Source organism: Chelmon rostratus, chromosome 14 (assembly GCF_017976325.1).
Source record: "Chelmon rostratus isolate fCheRos1 chromosome 14, fCheRos1.pri, whole genome shotgun sequence".
Taxonomy (NCBI): domain Eukaryota; kingdom Metazoa; phylum Chordata; class Actinopteri; order Chaetodontiformes; family Chaetodontidae; genus Chelmon; species Chelmon rostratus.
This window is the reverse complement of record NC_055671.1, coordinates 20,145,702-20,163,264: the sequence shown is the minus strand read 5'-3', so window position 1 is coordinate 20,163,264 and position 17,563 is coordinate 20,145,702. Positions and strand designations below refer to the sequence as shown.

Here is a 17,563-nt window from a genome sequence, read left to right as displayed (position 1 = left end):
TTGCTAATCAAAACGAAACGGAGGAAGAATTTAGAATTCCATTAAAGATCACAACATCATTGGATTATATACCTCCACGATTTATAAGAATGAATTATACAAGAGAGTTGAATAATTTATGCCAAAGTCTTAAGCTGTTGTGATGTATGGAGACATATCCTGACCAAATAAATTTTACTTGTTGTATGATAGATTACTGATCAATATCAAGAGAATTAGAAAAACGAGTAAGTTGTTAAGATTGACCTATGATTGATTGTACTCACTGGCCACAAACTTGACAACACAATAAAAGGAAAGAACCACATATGCTACCAAGTTATTGGAAATTAAACAAAAGCATTTTGGGCAAGAACAGTTTATGTATTGATTATTGATTAATTCAACATATATTTCTAGCAAATTTGAATGAAAACATAATTATAACTTCCAAATACAATTTAATATTTTAAAGTTCATGTTTGCAACAAATTTGTCTTTCCCAGCAAATCTAAAATGCAGTCACACAGCAGACAAAAAAAGAATGAGATGAACAGACTGGTGTGTGGGGCAGTCAGGACACCAGCTGAGGTTAGATAAAGGTTACTTTTGGATGCAGTGAATGATGTGAAAGGCTGGTGCACCAGTGATGGAGGCTGCCTGTGCTTGCCAGGCTCTTATGACCAGATTAGATGGACAGATGAGTGTAGCAGAGGGGGAAACTGCATTTTGCATGCCAAATCAGCTAATAATCAATTTTAATAACACATTATGATATACTGAAAAGAAAGTCTGTGTAAATTAGATAAGGTTAGTTGAACCAAATAAGAATTAAGATCAGAACAAAATTATGAAGATGAGGGAAGAGGAGTGTTTGTAAAGTTTAGAGGGAATGGCTGGAAGAACGAGAAGATAATTTAAGATCTGAAGCCACCTTGATTAAGCAAGTTTCAGAAAATGGGAAAGAAATCTCTCTTGAAAAATCAAATACCAAATGATATGAGTGATGCATGTTTTGTATGCGATGCAAAGTCTATAGATGAGGAATCACAGCACATGTGACAAGATTATAACTTTAGAAGAAATAACAAATAGTACCTCTAAATAAAAGATAATAAATCCCTGTGGAGAAAAGAGCCTTCTTTACCTATTAATTGAATTATTGGTAATTTTACGCTTACATCTTTCCTTTACATTTTGTGCAATATTGCATTTCTTTTTTGTTTTGTATATTCTATTGTTCTGTGCAATATAATTAACACTATTTGTTATTATTATTAATCTGAAGGCAGCTTACATATTTTTCCACAGTTATTGCGGCAATGCATATTTTTTGGATATTTCTTCTACGTATTTTTTTCTTTTATATAGTAAAAAAATCATTTTGCTGGTATAATATTAACATGTATATAGTCAACTTTCAATGTTGTATTTTGTTTTTTGAACTTCTCTATCTCTGTTGTTTTTTTTCTTTCCAACTGCTATTACATGCTGCTGTAACACCCAAATTTCCCCGGCTGGAAATTAATAAAGTTTTATCTTATCTTATCTCGTCTTATCTTAATACCTTAAAATTGTGTTAATATTTATTCAAAGTCAAATTTTGAATCAAAATACAGTTTAAAAAGATTAACTATCACTTAGACCTTTGTCAAAGGGACTGTTAAAGGGACAAAAATCAATACTGATGCACAGGGAGGTTGGGGGAAGTTTGGTTGTGTATGGGGGGCCAGAGATGGGGGCTACCTCTTATCTCCTCCAAGCAGATGAGCAGTGGTGGAAGAAGAGATCCTTCACTAAATAAAACTAGCATGACGACAGCGTAGAAAAGCTAAAAGTAAACAAGTAATACTCATTAATGCAAAAAGTAAGTACTTCACTTACTTTAAAAAGTACGAAAGTATTAGCATTAACTTTCACTTAAAGTACCAAAACTAAAAGTCAGTGAGCAGAATGTCAAATGTCAGTATAATAATAATGTTTTATAATTATTGATGCATTGATTGATCATCACTTTAATGTTGCAGCTGGTAAAGATAGTTTTAATGACCTTATATTACGGCTGAACAATTAATTGAAATATTATCAAAATCACAATATGGCCAAGTGTGACATCCAAATCGCAGAAGCTGCAACTAAATACATAAATAATTGCCTCTGCGCTCTGATTATTTTTATATAATCACATGCCAGTGTATTTTATTTCATTTTAAACCACAAACCTAGATTTACTTTTATCAAGAAAGTATTGTGCTTACTGCACATGCAGTCATATTCCTTCAAATTCAAATGTCTATGGAATATGTCATACAACGATACATAAGAGGAGTTGCAATCACACCACAGGATGAAATTCAAAGTGAAATGACAGCAACTTGAACAAATCCTTTTCAAATCATTGTAATGAACAGATTTGCTTGGTTGTCAGAGTGATTCTATATGTAGTTTCAAGAAATACTGACAAACTTTCAAGTTTTTACTTTGTTTCCTGTTCTATTATGAGTGCTGGATATGCTACCTTACAAAGGTCACTCTGGGGACAGTAGGACAGCAAATATATAGAGATGTTTATTTATTCCATGTATTTTATAGTGAGGCCTCAGCCTATAATCTATGGTATAAAAAGCATAAATAGTATGCAAGGATGGGTCTGATAGTCTGGTCTCTGAGTCCATAGACGAGGGCACTCAGACATCTGGGGAGAATGATAATAAGAACATAGAAAACATTCTGGATACGCACAAGTCCTGTCCTTGTAACAATTCTTGACAAAACTAAAAGTAATGGGTTGTGTATAGTTGAGGACAGACTGAGGCCCAGCTGCACCAGATGCAGCAGCAGTGTGTTAGAAGCCTTACGGACTGAAGCTTTGTCTGTGGAGGCTGACCTGGCTGCTACCATCACACCGATATATGAGGAAGTGACTGCTACACCAGCTGATACAAACAGGAAACAAGTGTAGGCTTTGTCATAGAAATCAGACATTGGCCCAAGAAACATGATAAGTGTACTACAAAATTGTTTCATCTGCAGGCTCTCCAGGTCTTCAAATGGAAAATCTAACAGTAAAAAAACTCGAATGAGGACATTTAGTGAACAAAAGGCCCAAACTGTAATGATAGCTACGGCTGTGTTTCTGATGGTGATGATGGTAGCGTGCCTCATTGGGTAGCACACAGCCACATATCTCTCCAGAGACATCACCACCAGTGTGAGAGGGGAAACCTCATTTGTGAGATTGGCAAGCATAACTAGAAATCCACAGACAGGATACGTCAACAATGTTCTACAAACAGACAGTGTGTACAACAGCTGGCTCAGTGCCATCTGCACAGTGTCTGCAAAAAGGAGGTTATACAGAAGAATGTAACGAGAGGTCTCACGAAACACAGATTTACTCCTTAAGGTGAATAACATGGTGCTATTAATGTAGAAGAAGATGCAGCATGGTGCTGTAGTCAGAGTGGAGAGCGCCACTCTTTCCGCAAACCCCAGTCTAACAGTGTTGTTGAGCTGAGACTGAGTTGCATAGGACATCTCAGAGAAGCATTTGAGAGAAACATTAACCTGTTGATGTTACTGGAACACAAAAGCACAATAAGTCCCGTCCCGTTTGTCTTCTGAGACAATAGAAATCAAAAATGAGCAAGTATTCCTGTTAAGTCACATTAAAATCCCCAAATCCTCCACACACATTATCCCTGTGCAGATGAAAAGCAGGTTAGAACATACGTGTTGTCCATGTGAGCTAAGCTGCTCTGCGCTGTCTGCCTGCCCTCACTTATTGTACATCAGCTTTGGCCCACACTGTGTTCACGTGACACCATCACAAGTCAGCTACAAATTAGCATACAGCCCACAACTCAAAAAAGTTGGGATGCTGGGTAAAACACAAATTAAACAGAATGTTTTAACTTGCTTTGACATACACACAATTGAAAGCAGTACAAAGACAATATATTAATGTTGCACCTCATCAACTTCATTGATTTTTGTAAATATTTGCTTTTTCTGAATTGAAAGTCAGCAAGGCATTTTAAACAAGTTGGGACAGGATTAACAACAGATGGGAAAGTTGTGGAACGCTCCAAAATCACCTGTTTGGAACATTCCACAGGTAAACAGGTTGATTGGCAACAGGTGAAAGAATCATGATTGGGTCTGAAAGGAGCATCCTGGAAAGGCTCAGTCATTCACGAGCGAGGATGGACCGAGATTGACCACTTTGTGAACACATGATTGAATGAAGGTTGTTACTACGTGGACTCAGGAACACGTTGTTTAACTGTTCTCATTAAACTCTACAAATGATTGCATTTTGCTGTTGTTTTACACAGTGTCCAGACGTTCTCTCTCATGATCAAACCTGGTCACAATAGACATGTGCACATTACTGCAATGTATATTTCTGCATGTAGGGAAAAGCAAGAATTTTGTTTTATTTCCAAGTACTAATTTAAGATTGATAAGTGCATCTTGCACTGCATTAAGGGCAGATGCAGTTACTCATGAATATGAAATGGACAATCACACATGGAGGAGCTCACATCAAAAGCAGGGCCCAAAATGGATCCTTGCAGCACACACTAGAATCAGTTCAAACCGGCCCCTTTCAACTTCCACAAACTAATGCTGGTTTGATGAATAGTTGCTGAACCAGTTACAGGCAGACATAGGACAGCAGAGAATATTCTCTTTGAGAGTAAAGAATTGACTGTATCAAAGGCCTTTGATGTATTCATAAATATGGAAATACAGGACACACATTAACATAAAGTACTTTCCTTGCCTGCCCTGGTTCGATATTTTCTTGACCTTTTGTTGACCAGTATCATCAGGCAGCTGGACTGTAAACTGTTTGTGTCATCTGAATTTATGTTATTTTGTGCCTGCCTTTCCAATACAGTTTAATTAATTGAAGCTATATTTCCTGCAAATTTGAATGAAAACATAATTATAGCTTCCAAATACAATTTCATATTTTAAAGTTCATGTTTGCAGCATATTTTTCTTTCTGTCATATTCATTATACAACAAGCCCTTCAGTATGTTATCAAAATAAAGACATGTACCGGGGTGCCCTGAAGGCCAGGGGGTTAAGGCCAACCATAAACCACAACATGCCCTGGTTGCATCCATCTGAAGACCTTTTCCCTATGTCTTACTCTTTGATCATTGTGTACTGTTAGCTATCCAATAAATGCATAAAATGGCCCTTCCCAAAGCATTTGACCCACAGTAATTTTTGTTTGAAATTACAACAATGCTGACAGCATTTTAGGAGGATAAGGTGAAATATGCCTGATGTTGGTTGAACAGGACTCTTTCACTGGATTTCATGCAATACTGACATTTGTTGTTTTCAAAATTATGAAACTGTGTTTTCACTGTCTGTCCTTCTCAATGACGACAGATATGGAGACTATTGAAGGCCTCCTTGGAAACTTGATGAAGCTTTTCTTCTCAGCCTTAGCTGGGACAACTGAGTAGTTCAATCGACAGCAGAGATGGTACATGAGGACGGGTCTGATGGCCTTATCTCTTATGCCATAAATAAGAGAACTCAAACATCTGGGGAAGATGAAAATACACACATACAAAACATTTTGAGCACGCACAAATACAATCCTTGTTACAGTTCTTGAAAGAGCTATCAGCATCGGGTTGTAAAAGGTTGAGGAGAGTGTGAGGCCCAGCTGCACCAGATGCAGCAGCAGTGTGTTACGAGCCTTATGGGCTGAAACTTTGTCTGTGGAGGCTGATCTGGCTGCTACCAGCACACCAATATATGAGGAAGTGACTGCCACACCAGCTGATGCAAACAGGAAACAAGTGTAGGCTTTGTCATAGAGATCAGACAGTGGCCCAAGAAACATAGCTACATTCGAACAAAAATCTTTCATCTGCAGGCTCTGCAGCTGCTCAAATGGAAAATCTAACAGTAAAAGAACTCGAGTGAGGACATTTAATGAACTGAAGGCCCAAACCATAATAATAGCTACTCCTGTGTTTCTGACGGTGATGATGGTAGCGTGCCTCAGTGGGTAGCACACAGCCACATATCTCTCCAGAGACATCACCACCAGTGTGAGAGGGGATATTTGACTTGTGAGACCACCGAGCATGTTGAGAACACCACAAACAGGATATGTCAGCCTTATTCTACAAGCAGCAAGTATGTACATCAGCTGGCTCAGTGCCATCTGCACACTGTCTGCAAAAAGGAGGTTATACAGAAGAATGTAACGAGACGTCTCACGAAACACAGATTTACTCCGCAAGGTAAACAACATGGTTCCATTAATGAAAAGGAACATGCAGCATGGTGCTGTAGTCAGAGTGGAAAACAACACTCTTTCCAGTAACCCCTGATACTGCCATTCAACAGTGACATTGCTTGGAGATTGATTTGTGTTTGACATTTCAGAGAGGCAATTAAGGCATTAACCTACTGATGTCATTGAAAAACTAACACACAATAACCAACACAATAGCTAACACACAACACATTTCTTCCAGTTTGTATTCCAAGAACAATGAAGATCCAAAATCAGCAGAGTCTTCTGAGTTCAGGCAAAATCAAAAGTCATGTAGATAGATTTTCCTTCTGTAGACAGTTAGCAGGTTAGAGTCTGTTTGTGTGTCAAAGTAAGCAGATCAGGTCTGCAGGGTTTGCCCACCAACAAATACTGTATATGAGCTCTGTCCTCCCACCCATTCCACGTGACACCATCACATGTCTGCATGATAGATAATAGTTTAGAAATAGGTTATCTCTCATTATTTCCTGGTACCCTGGTCATGTGATGTCTTCCATATTTCACATGAGGATAGAGGAGCATCTATGTCCAACAAGTGGAATTAGTATTATTCATTTTATTATTGTTCGTTTGGTGTTTTTTCCTGCATTCATCACGGCTGGCTGATTAATACAAGCTTTACACAAACATTTACACAAACATTTACGCTGCCAATTATGTGGACATCCAGTCTGTCCTGACAGTCTATGCACAGCAACAAAACTATAAGTACAGTGTACACCTTTCTCCTTTATTGTTCTGCCTGAGGCCATGCTGCCAGAGGTTCAGTCGTGTTAGCAGTAGCTATCATTATGGTTTGGGCCTTTTGTTCAGTATTTGCCTGACTACCCATTCCATTTATGATGTAGTGTATATGTAAATGTGATTTACTTGCAGTATGATCAAGAACATCACAGTTGTTTAAGTATGTAGAAAAATTCTGGCAAGTTTACAGAATTCCAAGATCACATTACTGAGCACAGAGAGACAGCTCTGTAGGGACCTGGCCTGAGCAAAATTCTACATGACAAAGATGGACGAACTCATCTGGGCTCGGGGGAAGTCACCAGCAACAGCTATGCCCCCATGGTGAGGGGCAATACCTTGACCAAACCAGTGGCTTTTGGTGGATTCCACAAGTGAAGTATCACTGATGTGCCAGGGAGGTCCAATGAAAAGCTCTTTGAGTGGCTTGTGCTATGCTTTGGCACCATCTGCTTGCTACTCTATGTTCTGCAGGAGGCACCCAAACCACATGCTGAACCTCCTAAACTCAAAGGTGAAGTGCATGAGGTCCAGGTATGGGTCTGTTATGGCTTTGAGGTGGGACAGCACAAGTGTCAAATGATTTCATTACCACAGAGGTCAGGGTGGCAGATCTGAAGTCATTAAATTCTGTGGTCCTTGGGTTTTTATGATGGTGGAAGTCTTGAGGCAGGCTGGCACATGACATGTCTGTTAACATCCCTCTCCAGGATAGAGAGAGTAATCATTGTTGTAAGGGACGAGGCGGCCTCTGAGGTGGGCAGTTGAGTATTGGCCCAGGTTGGAGTGGGTGGGCTGGCTAAAGCTAAATCCAGAGATTTGCCTTCAAGCTCAGTTTACTCTCCCTGATGGTCCAGTACAGCACTTGTATTATACCACCTCTTATATCATGAGCTAGTATACAGTGGTCAACTCAGGATTTGTAGCTCAAGATAGCCCAGTGGGGGCTTCAAAACTCATTTGTGCAAACATGTAAGAAGATTTGCATTAATACGGCATGGGTCAGTGTGGAAATGTCATTATTTTCTTTTTTTTCTTTTCCATAGAAGTTTACATTTATTAATGTCTATTGGAAACTTGTGTGGAAATCAGAGGTTAAAAAAATATACAAAAATTCTAATCTCAATGACCCAATAAACGACAAGAAATGTCAATAGACTGTCACAAAAATGACAATTACCAACATAAAGCACCTTGTTCTGAGCAGACACATAACAACAACTGTTGTACAAACACAAATGTTACAACACAACATTTGCATTTTGGAAAGTAAACCAACAAATTTAACAAACTCCTCAGTCCAGCACAGCATGATGGGAAATGTGGGCCATAGCACTCGCTCTCAGAAAACATGGCGTGCATGTTTGTTCATGTGGATATGCATTGCAAATGTTGTGGGGACTTAATCTGTTTACACAGTCATATTGCAGGGACTGGCCTTTAATTACATTAATTTAATTTAATTAGAAGACCTTGGCTTGTCTCAATTTCTGAGATATGCTTGTTTTTGGTAACTTCTGACTGGATTTGTGTTTAAAGAAGAAGACAAGATAGCTCAGACGAGCCATACGCAACCATCTTTGTGACTTTGTTTTGTTGTGTATCTAGACTATCTGGGAAAAACCTATGCAGCCGTAGTTGTATTCATCAACAGTGTACCCTATTTACTCTAAATATGCTTAAATTACTTAAATATGCACCACTATGAGTGTGGAAACGGGGACAATGAACGATCTATGGTAGTGCAACAGATACCGGTCTCTGTTGCAGACCCACTTTACGTTTGGACGGCAGTTTTTATTCATTTATTTTGTATACCAAAGTCTTCTGAAGGGCAGCTTGAAATGTGAAACATAAAAGCTAAAGGTTTATGAGCTTCATAATGACTTCTGAATTCTGGAATTTAGGATTCACGTGAACTTTGAGGATAGACGTTGAAGATTGAAGTTCTCTATTTACTTTGTGCAAACTTTGCCATACTTTGTCTCCACAAAGGTAAACATCATCCTCTTCATTAAGATTACTGATTAACACCCACAGGTGGCATTAATTATCTCATTATTTGCTGAAAACCTTGATGAGTACAGCTTTAATATTTAATGTCTCTAAATGAGTTATCAGGGGATTGGTTCAGATGTGGGGATTTCTCTCTGTGATACCTCAGAGTATTTCACCAAACTAAAAACAATATTTCCATAACAACAATAACACCCAACATGCCTCATTATTTCGCAAAGTTAGCAGAAGTCCAACTTTTACCGACTTACATCTAATGCTGTTTTCTGTTTTGTTTTGGGCATTAGGTGTTAAAGTACAATAATGCAAAACAACATGTAAAAATCTAATAGACAATCCACACACACTTCTGTGAAATCAAACTGTCCACTTAGGAAGGTACACTGATTGACAAATGGAATAAACAACAGGTAGAAATTATAGGCAATTAGCAAGACAACCCCAATAAAATAGTGGTTCTGCAGGTGGTGACCACAGACCACTTCTCGGTTCCTATGCTTTCTCGCTGATGTTTTGGTCACTTTTGAATGCTGGCGGTGCTTTCACTCTAGTGGTAGCATGAGACAGAGTCTACAACCCACACAAGTGGCTCAGGTAGTGCAGCTCATCCAAGATGGCACATCAATGCGAGCTGTGGCAAGAAGGTTTGCTGTGTCTGTCAGTGTCCAGAGCATGGAGGCGCTACCAGGACTCAGGCACATCAGGAGATGTGGAGGAGGCCGTAGGAGGGCAACAACCCAGCAGCAGGACGGCTACCTCTGCCTTTGTGCAAGTAGGAACAGGAGGAACACTGCCAGAGCCCTGCAAAATGACCTCCAGCAGGCCACAAATGTGTATGTGTCTGCTCAAAGGGTCAGAAACAGACTCCATGAGGGTGGTATGAGGGCCTGACGTCCACAGGTGGGGGTTGTGCTTACAGCCCAACACCATGCAGGACGTTTGGCATTTGCCAGAGAACACCAACATTGGAAAATTCGCCACTGGCTCCCTGTGCTCTTCACAGATGAAAGCAGGTTCACACTGAGCACATGTGATAGACATGACAGAGTCTGGAGACTCCGTGGAAAACGTTCTGCTGCCTGCAACGTCCTCCAGCAGGACCGGTTTGGCAGTGGGTCAGTAATGGTGTGGGGTGGCATTTCTTTCGGGGGCTGCACAGCCTGACTGCCATTAGGTACCAAGATGAGATCCTCAGACCCCTTGTGAGACCATATGCTGGTGCGGTTGGTCCTGGGTTCCTCCTAATGCAAGACAATGCTAGACCTCATGTGGCTGGAGTGTGTCAGCAGTTCCTGCAAGACGAAGGCATTGATGCTATAGACTGGCCCACCCGTTCCCCAGACCTGAATCCAATTGAGCACATCTGGGACATCATGTCTCGCTCCATCCACCAACGCCACATTGCACCACAGACCGTCCAGGAGTTGGAGCTTTAGTCCAGGTCTGGGAGGAGATCCCTCAGGAGACTATCCGCCACCTCATCAGGAGCATGCCCAGGCATTGTAGGGAGGTCATACAGACACGTGGAGGCCACACACACTACTGAGCCTCATTTTGACTTGTTTGAAGGACATTACATCAAACTTGGATCAACCTGTAGTGTGTTTTTCCACTTTAATTTCGAGTTTGACTCCAAATCCAAAACTCCATGGATTAATAAATTTAATTTCCATTGATAATTTTTGTGTGATTTTGTTGTCAGCACATTCAACTATGTAAAGAACAAAGTATTTAATAAGAATATTACATTCATTTAGATCTAGGATGTGTTATGTTAGTGTTCCCTTTATTTTTTTGAGCAGTGCATATATATATATTGCTTTTGACTTAAATGAACAGTCTTTTAAAAGTAATTTCTGAAAGGCCTCAGACATTTGGTTGAAATTTTACAAACAAAGTTGTCCCACTCATCACTGTTGGCAAGCCAACACTCACAGGCTAGCAAGTGGGTTGCTCATCAGCGATCACTGCACTAATGATGTACAGAGAAGACAGTGGGACAGATTGAAAAACCTGTCCCCATGTACGCTGTATGAATTGTACAATGACACATAGAGGAGCTCATATCAAAAGCAGGGCCCAAAATGGATCTTTGCAGCACACACTAGAATCAGTTCAAATCGGGCCTTCTCAACTTCCACACACTAATGCTGGTTTGATAAAATAGCTGCTCAGTCACAGGCAGTCACCGGACAGCAGAGGATATTCTCTGTGAGAGTAAAGAACTGACTGTATCAAAGGCCTTTGATCTATTCATAAATATGGAAATACAGGACACACATTAACATAAAGTACTTTCCTTGCTTGCCCTGGTTTGACATTTTGTTGACCAGTATCATCAGACAGCTGGACTGTAAACTGTGTCATCTGAATTTATGTTATTTTGTGTCTGCCTTTCCTCTACAGTTTTATTAATTCAAGATATGTTTCAAGCAAATTTGAATGAAAACATAATTAGAACTTCCAAATACTATTTAATAATTTAACATTCATGTTTGCAACATATTTTTCTTTCCCGGCAAATCTCAAACACAGTTACACGGCAGAAAAAGAATGAGATGAACAGACTGATGTATGAATCAGTCAGGACACTAGCTGAGATGAGATAAAGGTTGGTTTTGGGTGCAGTGAATGATGTGAAAAGCTGGTGCACCAGTGATGGGGGCTGCCTGTGCTTGCCAGGCTGTTATCTGCATTTTGTATGTGAAATCAACTAATAATCAGTTTAAATAACCAATTACACTCATTAAAAATATGATTTTAATCAGTTTTATTATTATACAACAAGCCCTTCAGTATGTTATCAAAATTAATACATGTACTGGGGTGCCCTGAAGGCCAAGGGGTTAAGGCCAACCATTAGCCACAACGTGCCCTGTTTGCATCCATCTGAAGACCTTTTCCCTATGTCTTACTCTTTGATCATTGTGTACTGTTAGCTATCCAATAAATGCATAAAATGGCCCTTCCCAAAGCATTTGACCCAAAGTAATATATGTTTGAAGTTACAACTACGCTGACAGCATTTTAGGAGGATAAGGTGAAATATGCCTGATGTTGGTTGAACAGGACTCTTTCACTGGATTTCATGCAATACTGACATTTGTTGTTTTCAAAATTATGAAACTGTGTTTTCACTGTCTGTCCTTCTCAATGACGACAGATATGGAGACTATTGAAGGCCTCCTTGGAAACTTGATGAAGCTTTTCTTCTCAGCCTTAGCTGGGACAACTGAGTAGTTCAATCGACAGCAGAGATGGTACATGAGGACGGGTCTGATGGCCTTATCTCTTATGCCATAAATAAGAGAACTCAAACATCTGGGGAAGATGAAAATACACACATACAAAACATTTTGAGCACGCACAAATACAATCCTTGTTACAGTTCTTGAAAGAGCTATCAGCATCGGGTTGTAAAAGGTTGAGGAGAGTGTGAGGCTCAGCTGCACCAGATGCAGCAGCAGTGTGTTACGAGCCTTATGGGCTGAAACTTTGTCTGTGGAGGCTGATCTGGCTGCTACCAGCACACCAATATATGAGGAAGTGACTGCCACACCAGCTGATGCAAACAGGAAACAAGTGTAGGCTTTGTCATAGAGATCAGACAGTGGCCCAAGAAACATAGCTACATTCGAACAAAAATCTTTCATCTGCAGGCTCTGCAGCTGCTCAAATGGAAAATCTAACAGTAAAAGGACTCGAGTGAGGACATTCAGTGAACTGAAGGCCCAAACCATAATAATAGCTACTCCTGTGTTTCTGACGGTGATGATGGTAGCGTGCCTCAGTGGGTAGCACACAGCCACATATCTCTCCAGAGACATCACCACCAGTGTGAGAGGGGATATTTGACTTGTGAGACCACCGAGCATGTTGAGAACACCACAAACAGGATATGTCAGCCTTATTCTACAAGCAGCAAGTATGTACATCAGCTGGCTCAGTGCCATCTGCACACTGTCTGCAAAAAGGAGGTTATACAGAAGAATGTAACGAGACGTCTCACGAAACACAGATTTACTCCGCAAGGTAAACAACATGGTTCCATTAATGAAAAGGAACATGCAGCATGGTGCTGTAGTCAGAGTGGAAAACAACACTCTTTCCAGTAACCCCTGATACTGCCATTCAACAGTGACATTGCTTGGAGATTGATTTGTGTTTGACATTTCAGAGAGGCAATTAAGGCATTAACCTACTGATGTCATTGAAAAACTAACACACAATAACCAACACAATAGCTAACACACAACACATTTCTTCCAGTTTGTATTCCAAGAACAATGAAGATCCAAAATCAGCAGAGTCTTCTGAGTTCAGGCAAAATCAAAAGTCATGTAGATAGATTTTCCTTCTGTAGACAGTTAGCAGGTTAGAGTCTGTTTGTGTGTCAAAGTAAGCAGATCAGGTCTGCAGGGTTTGCCCACCAACAAATACTGTATATGAGCTCTGTCCTCCCACCCATTCCACGTGACACCATCACATGTCTGCATGATAGATAATAGTTTAGAAATAGGTTATCTCTCATTATTTCCTGGTACCCTGGTCATGTGATGTCTTCCATATTTCACATGAGGATAGAGGAGCATCTATGTCCAACAAGTGGAATTAGTATTATTCATTTTATTATTGTTCGTTTGGTGTTTTTCCTGCATTCATCACGGCTGGCTGATTAATACAAGCTTTACACAAACATTTACACAAACATTTACGCTGCCAATTATGTGGACATCCAGTCTGTCCTGACAGTCTATGCACAGCAACAAAACTATAAGTACAGTGTACACCTTTCTCCTTTATTGTTCTGCCTGAGGCCATGCTGCCAGAGGTTCAGTCGTGTTAGCAGTATAGCTATCATTATGGTTTGGGCCTTTTGTTCAGTATTTGCCTGACTACCCATTCCATTTATGATGTAGTGTATATGTAAATGTGATTTACTTGCAGTATGATCAAGAACATCACAGTTGTTTAAGTATGTAGAAAAATTCTGGCAAGTTTACAGAATTCCAAGTTCACATTACTGAGCACAGAGAGACAGCTCTGTAGGGACCTGGTCTGAGCAAAATTCTACATGACAAAGATGGACGAACTCATCTGGGCTTTGAAGGAAGTCACCAGCAACAGCCATGTCCCCATGGTGAGGGGCAATACCTTGACCAAACCAGTGGCTTTTGGTGGATTCCACAAGTGAAGTATCACTGATGTGCCAGTGAGGTCCAATGAAAAGCTCTTTGAGTGGCTTGTGCTATGCTTTGGCACCATCTGCTTGCTACTCTATGTTCTGCAGGAGGCACCCAAATCACATGCTGAACCTCCTAAACTCAAAGGTGAAGTGCATGAGGTCCAGGTATGGGTCTGTTATGGCTTTGAGGTGGGACAGCACAAGTGTCAAATGATTTCATTACCACAGAGGTCAGGGTGGCAGATCTGAAGTCATTAAATCCTGTGGTCCTTGGGTTTTTATGATGGTGGAAGTCGTGAAGCAGGCTGTCATTGTTGTAAGGGATGAGGAGGCCTCTGAGGTGGGCAGTTGAGTATTGGCTCAGGTTGGAGTAGGTGGGCTGGCTAAAGCACTTGTACTGCCTCTCAATCTCATGCTCCGTTTTACCGTCACTCCTGAACAAGATACTTTTTTTTTTTGAGCTCATATCCAGTGGTCAACTAAGGATCTGCATCTTAAGACAGTTTAGTGGGAACTTTAAAACTCAGAAAATAAGAGATTAAAAAATGATACAAAAATTTTAATCTCACTGACCCAATAAACAAACAAAAATGTCAATAGACTGTCACAAAAATGACAATTACCAACATAAAGCTCCTTGTTCTGAGCAGACACATAACAACCACTACTGTACAAACACAAATTTTACAACACAACATTTGCATTTTGGAAAATAAACCAACAAATTTAACAAACTCCTCAGTCCAGCACAGCATGATGGGAAATGTGGGCCATCACACTAGCTTTCAGCAAACATGGTGTGTGTGTTCATGTGGATATGCATTCCAAATGTTGTGGGACATAAATCTGTTTACTCAGTCACATCTTGGCGGCTGGCCTTTAATTGATTTCTAAAATAAAACATTACAATTTCAGGTGAAGTCTTGGATTAGGGCCAGGGAAAGGTCAGGGTTGTGCGAGATGTACAAATAAGAAAAATGTATCAGTGTCTGAGGAAGTTCAGACTATCTCGCCTGAAGATTAGAAGACCTTGGCGTGTCTCAATTTCTGAGATATGCTTGTTTTTGGTAACTTGTTCTGACTGGATTTGTGTTTAAAGAAGAAGACAAGATAGCTCAGAAGAGCCATACACACCCATCTTTGTGACTTTGTTTTGTTGTGTATCTAGACTATCTGGGAAAAACCTATGCAGCCGTAGTTGTATTCATAAACAGTGTACCCTATTTACTCTAAATATGCTTAAATTACTTAAATATGCACCACTATGAGTGTGGAAACGGGGACAATGAACGATCTATGGTAGTGCAACAGATACCGGTCTCTGTTGCAGACCCACTTTACGTTTGGACGGCAGTTTTTATTCATTTATTTTGTATACCAAAGTCTTCTGAAGGGCAGCTTGAAATGTGAAACATAAAAGTTAAAGGTTTATGAGCTTCATAATGACTTCTGAATTCTGGAATTTTGGAAGATTGAAGTTCTCCATTTACTTTGTGCAAACTTTGCCATACTTTGTCTCCACAAAGGTAAACATCAGCCCCTCTTCATTAAGATTACTGATTAACACCCACAGGTGGCATTAATTATCTCATTATTTGCTAAAAACCTTGATGAGTACAGCTTTAATATTTAATGTCTCTAAATGAGTTATCAGGGGATTGGTTCAGATGTGGGGATTTCTCTCTGTGATACCTCAGAGTATTTCACCAAACTAAAAACAATATTTCCATAACAACAATAACACGCAACATGTCTCATTATGTCACAAAGTTAGCAGAAGTCCAACTTTTGGTGTTAAAGGTGTTAAAGTACAATAATACAAAACATAACGTAAAAAACTAATAGACAATCCACAGCCATATATACATATATATATATATATATATATATATATATATGTTTTTAACTCTGTGACAACAACTTGTGAACACCAGAGGCCAAATCCATTTCTTTTTGACTTATGAACAGTTTCTGAAAGTGATTTCTGAAAGGTCTCAAACATTTGGTTGAAATTTTACAAACAAATTGTCCCACTCATCACTGTTGGCATGCCAACACTCACAAGCTAGCAAGTGGGTTGCTCATCAGCAATCACTGCAGTAATGATGTACAGAGAAGAAAGTGGGTCAGGTTGAAAAAAGTGCAGATGACCCCCAGTACGCTCTTTGCGTTAACCATTGCTAACCACAATAATATGAGCATACAGTCACTGTGCAGTCACCACGACTGCCTCTGACAGCAGGGACCTGCAGAGGGATGTGAAAGACCACTGTCCCGCTGCTACAGTTGCACTGCAGTCTCTGTTCAACAATATAACAATAGATGCCGGGTACCCTTGTCTGCTATGTTGTTCTGCCTGAGGCCATGCTGCCAGAGGTTCAGTCGTGTTAGCAGTATAGCTATCATTATGGTTTGGGCCTTTTGTTCAGTATTTGCCTCACTACCCATTCCATTTATGATGTAGTGTATATGTAAATGTGATTTACTTGCAGTATGATCAAGTACATCACAGTTGTTTAAGTATGTAGAAAAATTCTGGCAAGTTTACAGAATTCCAAGATCACATTACTGAGCACAGAGAGACAGCTCTGTAGGGACCTGGTCTGAGCAAAATTCTACATGACAAAGATGGACGAACTCCTCTGGGCTCGGGGGAAGTCACCAGCAACAGCTATGCCCCCATGGTGAGGGGCAATACCTTGACCAAACCAGTGGCTTTTGGTGGATTCCACAAGTGAAGTATCACTGATGTGCCAGAGAGGTCCAATGAAAAGCTCTTTGAGTGGCTTGTGCTATGCTTTGGCACCATCTACTTGCTACTCTATGTTCTGCAGGAGGCACCCAAATCACATGCTGAACCTCCTAAACTCAAAGGTGAAGTGCATGAGGTCCAGGTATGGGTCTGTTATGGCTTTGAGGTGGGACAGCACAAGTGTCAAATGATTTCATTACCACAGAGGTCAGGGTGACAAATCTGAAGTCATTAAATCCTGTGGTCCTTGGGTTTTTATGATGGTGGAAGTCTTGAGGCAGGCTGGCACATGACATGTCTGTTAACATCCCTCTCCAGGATAGAGAGAGTAATCATTGTTGTAAGGGACGAGGCGGCCTCTGAGGTGGGCAGTTGAGTATTGGCCCAGGTTGGAGTGGGTGGGCTGGCTAAAGCTAAATCCAGAGATTTGCCTTCAAGCTCAGTTTACTCTCCCTGATGGTCCAGTATAGCACTTGTATTATACCACCTCTTAATCTCATGAGCTAGTATACAGTGGTCAACTCAGGATTTGTAGCTCAAGATAGCCCAGTGGGGGCTTCAAAACTC

At 40.3% G+C, this 17,563-nt stretch overlaps 3 protein-coding genes across 3 annotated transcripts; all 3 read right to left on the bottom strand.

Annotated features, from left to right (window-relative positions):
* Nucleotides 1–2,583: 2,583 nt before the first annotated feature.
* On the bottom strand, nucleotides 2,584–3,806 carry LOC121617638 (odorant receptor 131-2-like). Its single transcript, XM_041952837.1, has 2 exons — nucleotides 3,786–3,806; nucleotides 2,584–3,516 (listed from the first exon to the last, which is right to left on the bottom strand). The coding sequence occupies exons 1-2, from the start codon at nucleotides 3,804–3,806 to the stop codon at nucleotides 2,584–2,586; spliced, it is 954 nt and encodes a 317-aa protein (XP_041808771.1).
* A 1,557-nt stretch (nucleotides 3,807–5,363) lies between these two features.
* Nucleotides 5,364–6,401, bottom strand: LOC121617637 (odorant receptor 131-2-like). The gene has a single exon (XM_041952836.1). The coding sequence runs from the start codon at nucleotides 6,399–6,401 to the stop codon at nucleotides 5,364–5,366; it is 1,038 nt and encodes a 345-aa protein (XP_041808770.1).
* Nucleotides 6,402–12,193: 5,792 nt separating this feature from the next.
* Nucleotides 12,194–13,231, bottom strand: LOC121617636 (odorant receptor 131-2-like). Its single transcript, XM_041952835.1, has one exon. It carries the CDS (start codon nucleotides 13,229–13,231, stop codon nucleotides 12,194–12,196), a length of 1,038 nt encoding a protein of 345 aa, XP_041808769.1.
* Nucleotides 13,232–17,563: the final 4,332 nt, after the last annotated feature.

Coding starts and splice junctions, on each gene's coding strand:
- LOC121617638 (XM_041952837.1), bottom strand. CDS start 3,806: ATGGTGTCACGTGAACACAGT. Junction 3,517..3,785: donor TGGTGTCACGTGAACACAGT/GTGGGCCAAAGC, acceptor TGCTTCTCTGAG/ATGTCCTATGCAACTCAGTC.
- LOC121617636 (XM_041952835.1), bottom strand. CDS start 13,231: ATGTCAAACACAAATCAATCTCCAAGCAATGTCACTGTTGAATGGCAG.
- LOC121617637 (XM_041952836.1), bottom strand. CDS start 6,401: ATGTCAAACACAAATCAATCTCCAAGCAATGTCACTGTTGAATGGCAG.